General features: G+C 41.8%; 1 protein-coding gene across 3 annotated transcripts in view; it reads right to left on the reverse strand.

Moving 5' to 3' along the window:
* Window positions 1-1,478: 1,478 nt before the first annotated feature.
* The window catches only part of XYLB (xylulokinase), an 85,073-nt gene continuing 73,543 nt past the window's right edge, over window positions 1,479-13,008 (reverse strand). For all 3 annotated transcript variants that reach the window (XM_055707920.1, XM_055707919.1, XM_055707921.1), the window contains 3 exons: window positions 12,641-12,728; window positions 9,617-9,711; window positions 1,479-1,772 (listed from right to left, as the gene is read on the reverse strand). In XM_055707920.1, coding sequence (XP_055563895.1) covers window positions 1,689-1,772; window positions 9,617-9,711; window positions 12,641-12,728 — 267 coding nt within the window. In that variant the 3' untranslated portion in view covers window positions 1,479-1,688. The remainder of the gene's footprint in view (window positions 1,773-9,616; window positions 9,712-12,640; window positions 12,729-13,008) is intronic.

Genomic DNA, 13,008 nt, shown 5'->3' on the forward strand with positions numbered 1-13,008 from the left:
AGCACATAAAAGAGATAGATGTGTATTTGTAATGCCACCTTTTAAAGCAATTGCTTAAACGAAGCCTGCTTTAGAAACTCAGATATGTAATTCTTGACCTTCCTGAGTAATCATGCTAATATCAAGAAAAGTTATAATTATTCACTTCTGAACAAAAAAAAAGGGACTGTTCGTACTCGCAGATGAAGCACTTAAATATAAAAGGGAGAGCAGAGGAGGAACGTGCCTACTCCCCTGCCACTCCAGAGGCAAGCCATGGCAAGGGGTTCCCACCCTCACCGCAGGGATACAGCAGGGACAGGGAGAGTGGTCCTGTGCCACTGTAGTGTGAATCACCCAGCTCCAGCAGGGACATAATCCAGCTCTCAAATACTCAATAAAGGGATCCTTGTCTCCCTACAATTCCCTGGCTTACTCCCTGGGCACACTACCACTTCTGCAAGAAGGGAAGAAAGGCTTTATTCCCAGAAGAAATTTTAGCCTAAGGGAAAGATATCAGCACTGCAGAATGGTGCAGTAAAGTGTTCCCACTTGCACAGGGTGATGTAAGATGTTCATTCAAAATCTGCAACTTCCACACAACTCCGTACAAAGATCTCCTGGCTTGTATTTTCACTTAAGATTTTCTCAGCTAGAGCCTACTTAATCTGGAATAAAATACTTGAAGTGAAAGAGCAGCAACAGAGCAAGACAGTCACCTGTTCTGCTCTGTTTCCAAGAAAGAAATGGGATAGTGGTGGTATAAAGAAAAAAATCAGTAACCTTCATGCCCTGCTGCGAGCAGAGCCCTACTTCTGCAGTCGCACTCAGCACAAAGAATTTCATGGCCATGACACCTGAAGGAGGAAAGGAAAACAGAATAACGCCAAACTGGTGAGCAGATGAACTGACTACTTTTTGAAACAGAAAGGAAGCATGTGAGACTTCCAACTTTAGTTCCCTTATTTTCTTTTTTACAAACCGATGTCAAGTAACACATTGTGCAATGGTGTCTGTATCCATGTAGGCCTCTGCGCTTTCCATAATTTATAAAATCCAACCCCATCATGTTTTATCACACAACAGACTTTCCATAGTGTCATGTACCAAGAATTCCCCTTCTCTGAAGATCCCAGGGAGCCTTTAAAGACTTTAATCAGCCTTCACACCACAAATCTCTCACATATTAAAGAAAGATGGGATTAAGTCAGTGTGCTTATGCTTTCTGTTGGTTTCATGTAGTCAAAGATATAAACATCGACAAGTTACAGATGTACAGAAAGATAGTCTCAAAAGATCTAAGCTGGAGAAGTTGCAGAATTAAGATACTGTCCTAGATAAGTATGCAGAGGTCGGCATGCTAAACACATGGCATCAAAGCTGACAGAGATGGGTAAAGTGACTCATATATACAAGGGACTCGACTTTGTCACGCAGCTATTCCAAAACAGCAAGCACAATCTGAAAAGTACCTAAGAAAAACTGAAGTCACAAACACACAGAGCAATATGATGCTTTTTTTGTAAATCAGGTTTTCAATCGCAACGTAATTTTTTCCACCAGCACACCCAAACACAGACATTTAAAAATTATTTGTCTACAAAGAGGAACGAAATGATTTAAACAACTCCAGTAAAATCTGAGCAAATCTTTTCTGATCTTCTTCTTGGGAGTCCACTCTTCAGCTGACTTATAAATTTTGTTTGCTTCTATTTCACAAGACAAGAAGAGGTTGGGTTGCAGATAACCTTCTGTTCAAGCTCAGCATATCTTTTCAGAAGTGGACGATAGAGCTAAAAAGGAAACAGAAATAAGTATGTCTAGGTTGAAAAATTAGATTTTTACAACATGCTGCAGTTAAAAACATCTTCAGACCTGAAGATTTGGGGGTTTTTTTCCCCCAAATTGCTCAAGAAAATGCTGCAGTCTTCCTTTTCAAATGTCACAGCCTCTTTTACCATCTCCTTCACAGCTTAATTTTATGATGTGCACAGGTTGTTCTTAATTGTGGCTGTAAGCAGAAGTCATTTCTTCCAGAGGAAGCAGCTCAGCTAAAGTCACCTCTCCCAGTCTGACATGCCCCCTTGGTAATCGCTGTCCTAATCACCCAGGCAGAACTCCCGTCCTTGCCTCCCCCCCACTACCCCCGGACGGATCACTGCCTCTGTCCCTCCTCCTCTGCCTTGTTAATAAGCATGCTGCCACCCTCCAGCACAGTCCAACCACTGCCAGAAAGGTCCTCCTTGGCCAATATGCTGACCAGGGCCTTCTAAAATACACTTCACACTCCCTCTCCCGCCCCTCTCATACTCCTGTATCTATTCAAGCTTCTTCTCTCCTTCACATCGTTCACAGCCACGACTCTTCCCACATACAATCTCCTCCATGGCCAGGCTCCTCACTCCCTGAGCCCCGGCCCAGGGGGAAAAATGGGGACCCCACTTCTTTTCACAACTATACCGAGTATCTGGGTAGCTTTTTTGTATTTGCCTAGCTAGAATTCCCCAGGAGTTTTTAGATCCAGAATTGTTACAACCATAAAAAGAAGAATCAAGACTCAAATGTATTCAAAACCCCAGATGCAAACATGCCCTCTGCTTTTGGATATGGGCGAGATCCACGTTGAGATTCGTTTCACGTTACCTTTTCTTTTTCCCTCCTCCCTTTAAATTCATCACAGGATGTATCAGAGAAGATGAGCTGCTTGTATGTGACCAGGTTACATCACAGAAAACCTGAACAGACCCTAGCCTTACTGATAGCTCCAACCCAAAGCTGTACTTCATCTAGATCTTGGAGATACCCCTTCTTCATTACCTCCTCTTTCTGCTTTTAACTGTCCATCTATCAGGAGTTTGACAAGCCATACCAGGACAGCTTCACTCATTTGCTGGCTCCAGCACAAGGAAGGGACGGCCAGGAGCCAGTGTGGGGTCTGGTACAGGCTCGAGCAGTCTTTAGGAGGATGCCATTGAGGTCATATCACTGCCACAATGAATCCTAGGGGCTGCCAGTCTAGTCTACAAGCCCTCTGCACTGATGTTATTCATAATCAGAGCAGTCTCGCTCCTGGCTCCAGGTTCAGAGAGGTTATAAAGCCTCAATGAATCATACCCAGTAAACTGCTCTCATCAATAAGCGAGATCCAGCATTTAAATGCATTTTATCCTTTTCTGGGTAAGATCCACAGCCAATAACTGTATATGTATATGCATGATAAAGTCAGGAGGAAAACGTTTCAAGCATAAACTATGAGACCATAGGAAAAGACAGGGTTACTCTTCCACGGTTTTATGTATAGTCTGCAGTAGCCTCAGTGTCTGTAATATTCACAGCTTCTCAGTGGAAGAAAAAAAAATAATCACAGTTTTCTCATCTAGAAAATAAAAATTAGCATTTTAGTGGTTTGTTTCAATTGACAGCAAAATAGCCAGTTTCTGTGTTTCCCTCTTCCTGAATGATAGTTTCAGTTTGACCAGTGAAACCGGGATTTATTTCTTTCATTTCCACTTCCACCTTCCACAATGGCAAGGTGAGAGTGACTTAATGGACAAATTCTGCAGAAGCAGCCTGTTTTGATCAGCTCCTCCCTTTTACCAGCCAGATATTACAGAAGTTAAAGGACATTTGTACAACAGATTAAGTATATGAAGGGGAAGAATAGAAGGCGCATCTACAGCAAATGGGAAGAGGCACTGTTCGCTTGCCAAGGCATCACCTGGACAGTTTTTAAACTCATCTCACAGTGACTGAGTCTTACAGTGTCTGTCACTGACTACAACAGAGAAACCTGCTCGCTCCTACCTCTGCCACAGACTCGTTGAGTGACCCTGGCCAAGTCATTTAACATGTATGTGCCCCAACTCCTCTTTTCCACAGGACGGTGAGTGATACTGAGATCCACGGAGTTTTATACAGATTTATGGGGTTAGGAAACAAAACGCACCACTACTATGAAATACCACATGATTCAGCATGGTATGTTTAACTGCTTGAGGGCCTTGGGGGGTCAGTGAAGTACACATATATATTCTTTTCATGTACCCAAAGAATATTATTGCTCCCATTTCTGCTAAATATGCACATCAGAGTAAACAAAATATTGAGCAGGCAGCTATGGCTATACTGGGACTATCAGTATGTCAAAACAAAAGCAGCTCCTTTATTCACTGAAGGATCTATAATCAAGCCTCGCTATTTCTTACTTTGCTATTCTGTAAATTTGATAAACCCTAAATGCTTCGCAGAAAAGATTCAGCACAGCAGAGCTGCATCAGTAAGTGGGCTCAGGCACTGAGAAAGCAGGCTCCATATTACCCAGCAGTATTTTTACAAAATACACAACAGCCCTTTTACTAGAAGGCTGGGAAGTATTACTGTTAATAAATCACTCTAAATTAAAATGTACCAAAATAAATGAACAGCCACGTTTACTGATAGAGTTTTTTCTCCTGTTTATTGGGCTTAAGCACTTAGCTTGCTAATTGAGAAAATTCAGGCATTTGCAATAACCTTCTCAGCCATTACAGTAAATGAATGCTGCATTATGGACCATCTGAAGAAAATGCAAACAAAAAATTAAGACTATTCCTTGTACTCTATTCCCGTTCAGATGGGGTAAAAAGTAGCACAGTTCAGAGGGCTAAGCCAAAGTCTTAAATTCTTCTTCCTTAGGGAATTGGGCTGTAATACCACTAGTACATCATGGCTGATAAGCGCAGCAGTACTACAAGCTTTTCATGAGCAGTATTTTACATGCCAGCTCGACACCAGCTGAAGTTTGGGGCCAAAGCAGTGCAGCTCCCATGAAGTATGGAGAAGAAAAGCCAAACTGCACTGACCAAGAGCATGGCCTGAGCACACACATAGATGGGTCTGTGAAAGATGCCTCTCCACATCTGCCACGACTGAACTGCCTCCGCAGACCCTCAGGCAACTCCTCCTAAGTGATTCCAGGAGTCTTTTTCCTAAGGCAATTATATAGATTTATTTTTATAATTGAGGTCCAAAGGGAATAAAGAACTCTCAGTGATGCATAAAAACTCAAGAACATAAATTCTCTCCCTGTCATAGCCTCAAACCTAATATATCAAACCATGATATTTAACAAAAGCAATTACAAGTATCACAACATGAACCTTATTATTGTCCATAATTTAATTGTCCTTGCTATATTATGGCCTTTTCTCCTGCTTATCTCTATAGCTTACACCACAACATCAGCAGTTGTCTGATGGCTTCATTTACAAACCCTAAACTTCTCTCCTGGGACAATCTGGCCACACTCCGACAGTCCCACAAATAACTAAGAAGATGCTAATGATAAATATTGCATTATAACAGAGAATAAATTAACTTGCCCTCCCTGGAAAATTTACTCAAGTAAATGTTACCTTGTGCTCTAGTCCAAATCAAGTATGTCATCCTCATACTATATCTCACCATAGTACCAGCCTATGAACTCAACAGGGCTTCTACAGTTTACACTGTCCCTGCCACCCTCTAAAAGCAAAGCCAGCTCCAAATTATTACTACAAGTGACAATCCACATAGATCCTTCTGTCTCCTGCATTGTTATGTTAGCCAATGATTGAAGCAATTCAAAATTTACAAATTACAGAGATGATGCTGATGATTACCTAATTTTAATCTACCCGAGTACATTTAATCTACCCTGAATAGATTAAAATTAATCAGTCTCTCAGAAACACTTGCTACTTTTGATTGGTTCCTTTTTTTTTCCCAACCAAACTCAAATTACTCAAAGAGATTTGCTTAAGAAATCAAGAATTACACATTTTATTTTTAAATCATAGCAGTAGTTTACCTTTCATAACACAGAAAGAATACTCCTAAAGCAGAAAGATTATGGCAGTGTCCTGAAATACTCTGAAGAACCCTCCAAGGAACCACACCTCAAACAGTTACTTTATTTACTTCAAATATGCATTCTGCAAGCCTATCTTAATCAGTTTAATAGGTTAAAAAAATTTATTGGCTACAAAATTACCTTAATCAAACTCCCATCGATACCTATTATATTTTTGTGCTTGTATTATTATTACCTACTTTGCACTAAATTATCAACCTAAACCAATTCTAGGAAACAACCTCCCCCCTCCAAAATCTAACTCATCAAAAATATAATTATTTTAAATCAATGAATAGGTCGTTATAACCTTCCTGGGTAATAGGGTCACTTCTATAAATCTACCTACTTACAAGGCAATTCACCAAAGTCAAGAAAATCTGTTAGGTCTATGTTTTCCCTTCTTGAATTTTTGCAGGATTAATACATCTCAGTAGAGTCAATAATGCAATCAAAAATTACACATCCAGAGGTAGTGAACTGCACTATGCCTTCTCCCTACAAAACCATACAGGACAGTATCACAATAAATCTGACACTATGTCACAGACATGCAGCTTATATAAACGCAAGTGATCAACTCCAGATAATCATGTTCTCTCTTACACGTTTTTGCTTAATTAACCAACTAGCCAACCATCTCTGTTTTAATAGATTACTAAAATGGATCTGAATTCTAATGCTGGAATAATAGATTCCTTCTGTCTGTTAACATATATTTGATGCTCTAGCATCTCCTGGTTATTTCTGTCATGCTTAGTGGTTCTGATTCATCTTCCTCCCCAGGGTGGAGAGGAAGCTCCTAAGAGGTGAGATGACTCTCTAATTTTTGCTATTCTGAAAATAGGGAAGAAGGATTCATCAGCTTAACCCACAGATGACTGAATTTGGCTAGCCTTGGTTGAGCAAGTGACCAAAGACTACCCCCACAGTGGTTGCCACCAGAATACTTTATGACCTGTTTGGGCATCGGCACAATTAGAAACAAGCTCAAGTGAGCCCCTACACCCTACAAATATACTGTGAAATCAGGTTCAGCTACGGAACTTAGTTAGGGTCATAGCCCCACAGAGGGATTTATTGTCTTTGAAATGGTCTCTGCAAGGCAGGACAGTCTGCTGCAGGATAAAAGTCACATTTTTGCCAGACAAGTTGGAACTTATGGGACTTTACTGACTACTAATTCATCACCCATCACAAGCTCTATGTTCCCCATCTTATGACTTTATTCTATTTTACCAGCCCATCAGTTTAATTGAACCAGAAGAGCTGTTTTGTGTGCCCTGTTCTTCCTTTGTGAAATCAAATCCATTATCAAAAATGAGCCCTCAGCAGTCAAAGAAACACTTTTTGCATTTTTGGTTCCTGGAAACCCCTACCTGCGTGCATAAGCCTTGGCAATGAAGAGGAAGCTACATCAAACTGTCGCATTTGACCTTTATCTATAGGAGCTTTTCCTCTCTCCGATGATCTAAGACATATTGTCTCTGACCTATACCAGGAAGAAAGGATGAAACCAGAGCAGATTGCTGTGTTATGACCTGTTTTTTCTCCACCTTGCCAAGATTTAGTTGTAGCCGTCCAAAACATGTAGGGAAGTGGTCCGGGAAATTTCACATTGGTTAGCCAGATTCTTTCAGAAGAGCTTCTCAGCAAGACAGAACTTAACCTCAGGATGACTTTGAAGTTTATAAAAAGAACCATCATTTAAGTGAAAGGCTCTAACCTCAACAGAATGAAATCGGATGGACAGGGAGACGCAGCTCTGTAAAAAACAGAATCAAACTGACTCATCACATTATGAATTTTTACTGCACTGTTCATGCTAACACACTGTATTACTGACAGGCCCCTCTGGCTTTCTGCAGTTTCACAGCCATGAAACTAGCCAGGGAATCCACCATCAACTGCAAAATTATAAGACAGGAAGTAAAAAAAATTGGTGTAGAATACATAATTGCAAGAACCTGCTTTTAATGGAATGAAGCTGACAAGCTAAGCTAAAGTGCAGGAACGGTTATTCCTTCTCATGCTGTTTGGCCACTACCTTCTCTATCATCCACTCCTGTCTACTGGGGCAATAATTCACTGCTGTACATCATTTAAAACCAATAAAAAGATGTGCTATGAGAGCCAGGTCTAACCAAGTGGAAAAGGAGAAGAAAAGTATAGAGAGAGAGATAATTAACTCTTCTAGCTTCCAGGCCATTTTATGCAGACGGTAAAATAGAAAGAGGTAAATGAATTCCCCACCAACGTTTCCAGTTAGGTTAGCTTGGTCCCTGCAGGGGTACAAGGTGCTTGCTGCTCTTGCAAAGGCCCCTGTGAGTGACAGCTGTATTCCCTGCCCTTGAGTTTTATAGCTGAAGCAGCACCAGGGGGGTCAAAAGCAGGTCTCTGAGCACTCTCCACCTCCACACAAGCCAGCCTGGCAGCTTTTCAGCAGCCAGCATTTTTGGGGGGAACAGGGCAGCAACGTGAGGTTGAATCAGACGCCAGGGATGTGCTCCTGAAGTGTATTCCCTGCAGATGGCTTCAGCTGCAACACAGATGACACAGGCCATTGCTGTTAATTATTTTATCTTTTCAAATGAGGGGGGAAGGTTGAGTAAATGAGATCAGATCAATCAAGTTTAAATTATTCAATGTCTTAATATTTCTGAAGGGGACTTCTATTCGATTACTGAGCTCCTCCATCTCAGTTAATAATTAAATAATACGCTGGCAGGCACAATGCAGCATGATCATTTCTATTATTACTCATGATGATATCTGGTGCTCCACTACACATGTAGCTGGGAGTTAGTAGTTTTGGCAGATCATTAATTTCCCAGTTTAAATAAAAGCCTTAAAACCTTCTTGCCTGTAGTTAGGGCACATTCAAATCTCATAAATGGAGAGTGTAAGGCTGTGTTGGTGTAAAAGAAGTTTCTGCACAGCTTAAGACAGATTCACCTTTGGTTACTTAAACTTGTGTTCTCTAGGAATCTTGCTATATTGTATTTTTTATTTATTACTGAACATTATATTTCATAAATTATTGTAATCTAAGGCCTGTGGTACCTTATAGCAAGAGGTACAGGACTGCACGGGAGAGCCTGAGACAATTCCTTCCTTGCTTTTACAGGGGCTGGAACCAAACAGTGTGCAACAACGACTATTTATTTTGCTTTATCTGTACAGCCCCACAAAGCAAAACTTCCACCTTCAGATGCACTGAAATTCCCAGCATGGGCATGGCACCTAAGACCTGTACCTACTGAATCTTCCCAGTTGGCACGCTTTCCGACTGGGAGCTACAAGTGAAGACACACAATTGCTGACCACTGTTTAAGATAAGAAAGGAAGGATTTTTAGGGACGTTTTCCAAGAGGCCAGAAAGCACCATCACCATGCCTTTTTCCATGCTGCTTCCTGCAAACAAGTCAAGACTATTTTGTCAATATTAACAGTTACAACCTGACTGACCTGTATTTAAATTCAACCTGTTTTGTAACTTTTTCTGTCCCTTAAGGAATAGATTTTGTTCTGGGATCACACCCAATTAGGAAAAATCACTCTCACAGACCTGGATGCAGCGATCAGATTACTGCAGCAATACAACACCGAAGATCTCGCAAAATAAAATCTATCTTTACAATGAGGAGTAAGAATCGTGCAACCCAGTGTTTCTTAAATTAATCTATTTTACTAGAAGAATTAGTAAAGCACTACTTTTTGAAGCAGGCAGGAAATGAAAAGAAAAATGGTATTCCCAAGCTTGCTCACCTCCTCAGACCCAGCAGTTGGTGTAACAGCCAATCTAGGCTCCGGTGCTAATTTCACGACATCAGCCAAGGACACATTCGTCTCAGCTACAAGCCCTGCAATGAGAATCACAATCCTGATCAATGAAAAAAGCACGTGAGGGATGTGTCTTGACTCCCTGGCAAATTAATACATTATATTGATCTTCCCTGGTCAGGTCAGCATTCAGGATTGAAGGATAAATGGCAGAAGATCTTACATTCCTATGCGCTAGCCCGGGAAGTGGGGACTCTGTGATTGAGTTTTTGCCAATCACTCAATTCGTACCCTGGAGAATAGGTAAGCCGCAGGAATGCTACTCAACAATATCAGTAATTATTTATGGTTACAATACAGTAAACACCAGTGAAAATATGTGTAAGCAAGGGATTCAAGGACAAAATGTGACTAAAAAAAGGGAAGAGAAGTGAAAACCCTGTCAAGAAAATATGCAACAAATTCTTAAATACATTTATATATAAAGAAGCAGAATAATAACAGAGTTCTGCTACTACACCATCTTGCTTTGCAAGTGAATCACAGCATTTCAGGAGCTCCTTGTACACCTTCTAAGAACCCCAGGCTAACTGCAGAACACCCTACTTGCAGGTGTACATTGTAACATTATTACAAAGACTTTGCCATCAATATTTCATTTATATTACCAAGTCTTCACTTTTACTCAATTCCTTTGCCTGGCCAAGAGTGAGTCAGCTGAAAGCATCAATCAGACATGCCATTTAGAAACACAAACAGCAAGCCCCTGGGGCTTGGCTGCCAGCGCACCTGAGCTGAGGAGTCCCTCCATCAACATGGCATCTGAAATCTTCCCTCAAAGGCTCTGTCAACCAAGCCTCGAGACTTCATATGCCAAACTGGCAGCCAGAATACACATCTTCCACACAAACAGAATATCTGCACAAACTTTAAGGACAGCTCCACGTTTCACATACGTTCACGGACAAGGAATTTGCCTGCAGCGTTAGGCACTGGGAAGTTTCTAGTGGTTCTGAAGCAGTAGGCAAAGGTTGAGTGCAGAGGAAAACAGTTTGGAAACTTGGTCCCCAAGGTGGAAAAATGGTCACATCGTGGCTTCAAACATACTGTTAATCTAACGGCACTGTTTCCACTGCCCTGCAAGAGCGTACTTTGCCTGACAGAACCCTTGCGTCTTTTCTGGAAATAAAAAGGAGCACATGCTGCGTGCATTGAACACATCAACTCAAGTTTTGTCAGTAATAAAACTGTGCAGTTTTCTGTGCTGTTTTCAAATGCAAGAGAGCATGCAGTCTTCAGATGCTATAATGTGACAGCAGAATTTGCTTCTAAAATTAAAACCTGGCTGATTTCTTCTGATGACTGATGTTATCTTTTCCATGCTTGTTGCAATCCCATGATCCTACATGAACATGTACAGAACTTACAAATCTTAAGGTCCAAATCCTAAAGCTTCTAATCAGAAAAACTGAGGCTAAGAAAAATTGGCATAAATAAGGACTTCAGAATTTGACACACATGCCTTGATTTGTTTAGCTGTAAGACAGTAGAAATTGTTTTAAACCACATTAATAAAATTTCCTGCTTGGGATTCAACTCTTAAATGGCTGATGGCCCACCTTTAACATACACCTGCATGTATTAATAGATTTAAATCAACTAACACTTTAAATCAGGGACTCAGACTGTTACATTACAGTGAGTGATGTAGTACAGCAAGCAAAATGACTGGTCAACCTAAGAGTATCCCAAGATTCATGCTTTTATAAGAGAAAATGCATGGAGCCCAGGACACCTTGCATATCCTTCGTCTTGACATTTGAAAGCTGGAAGATACATATAGATTTAGTGACGTTCATTTGGCCAGTGATATTACTGGTCCTGTTGTCCCTGATCTCTCTGATCTTCTTTGCTAGGATTTATCTTTTGCTTGGTTTGGCCATTTCAGCAATTCAGTTCACAGCCTGCCCCCCAAACTCAGGCAGCAGGCTACACCAGCACCTTCACTTGGCTGTATTCTCCCAAGAGCAGCACGTGGAGTAGCGACTCAACACATTAAGGTCCTAGACTTTCCCCTGTCAGTACCAACAGGTTCGAGGCCCTTAGAACTTTCCCCTGTCAGTACCAACAGGTTCGAGGCCCTTAGAACTTTCCCCTGTCAGTACCAACAGGTTCGAGGCCCTTAGAACTTTCCCCTGTCAGTACCAACAGGTTCGAGGCCCTTAGAACTTTCCCCTGTCAGTACCAACAGGTTCGAGGCCCTTAGAACTTTCCCCTGTCAGTACCAACAGGTTCGAGGCCCTTAGAACTTTCCCCTGTCAGTACCAACAGGTTCGAGGCCCTTAGAACTTTCCCCTGTCAGTACCAACAGGTTCGAGGCCCTTAGAACTTTCCCCTGTCAGTACCAACAGGTTCGAGGCCCTTAGAACTTTCCCCTGTCAGTACCAACAGGTTCGAGGCCCTTAGAACTTTCCCCTGTCAGTACCAACAGGTTCGAGGCCCTTAGAACTTTCCCCTGTCAGTACCAACAGGTTCGAGGCCCTTAGAACTTTCCCCTGTCAGTACCAACAGGTTCGAGGCCCTTAGAACTTTCCCCTGTCAGTACCAACAGGTTCGAGGCCCTTAGAACTTTCCCCTGTCAGTACCAACAGGTTCGAGGCCCTTAGAACTTTCCCCTGTCAGTACCAACAGGTTCGAGGCCCTTAGAACTTTCCCCTGTCAGTACCAACAGGTTCCAGGCCCTTAGACTTTCCCCTGTCAGTACCAACAGGTTCCAGGCCCTATCGCTTGGCTGAGAAGCCGCCACCAGACTTGAATTCTGATGTAAATGTTATTCTTGGGCCTGATCCAAGCACACTAAGAGCAGAAAACCCTCTTTGACCTGAGTGACCTTCCAGTCAGATCCACACAGCTTTATTCTCCCCTCATTTTCAGTAATGTTAATCCCAAGTATTAACCAAGTGAAATTAAATGCCCAGGCCGCTCAGAAATATCTCCTTACAGTCTTACCTTGAATTGCTCTGTAAGCACTTCCCAAACAAGCAGAGTTGGCCGTATCAATAGTGTACACCGGTGCGTTGAACACATCAGACAGGACCTAAGAAGTATCAAAGCATTGGTTATGCATGTCCATGAAATACCAGGGGTAAGCAATCCCCTATCTCTGCTTAGGAAAACAAATAGCTACCATACACCCCAGCCAAACATTTGGGTTCCCACAGGAAGAAGCACTGCAGGCAACAACGAGTCCTGAGCTTGTCACACAACAGGGTATTTGTAAATCTGAGCTACAGATGTAACCGCAGCCAGTAAACAAAGTCCCATTTCTCTCCACATCTCTTTATTTCAAATTCAGAGAAGTCCAGGTTCAAGCATCA

Source organism: Falco cherrug, chromosome 4 (assembly GCF_023634085.1).
Source record: "Falco cherrug isolate bFalChe1 chromosome 4, bFalChe1.pri, whole genome shotgun sequence".
In the NCBI taxonomy this organism is placed as follows: domain Eukaryota; kingdom Metazoa; phylum Chordata; class Aves; order Falconiformes; family Falconidae; genus Falco; species Falco cherrug.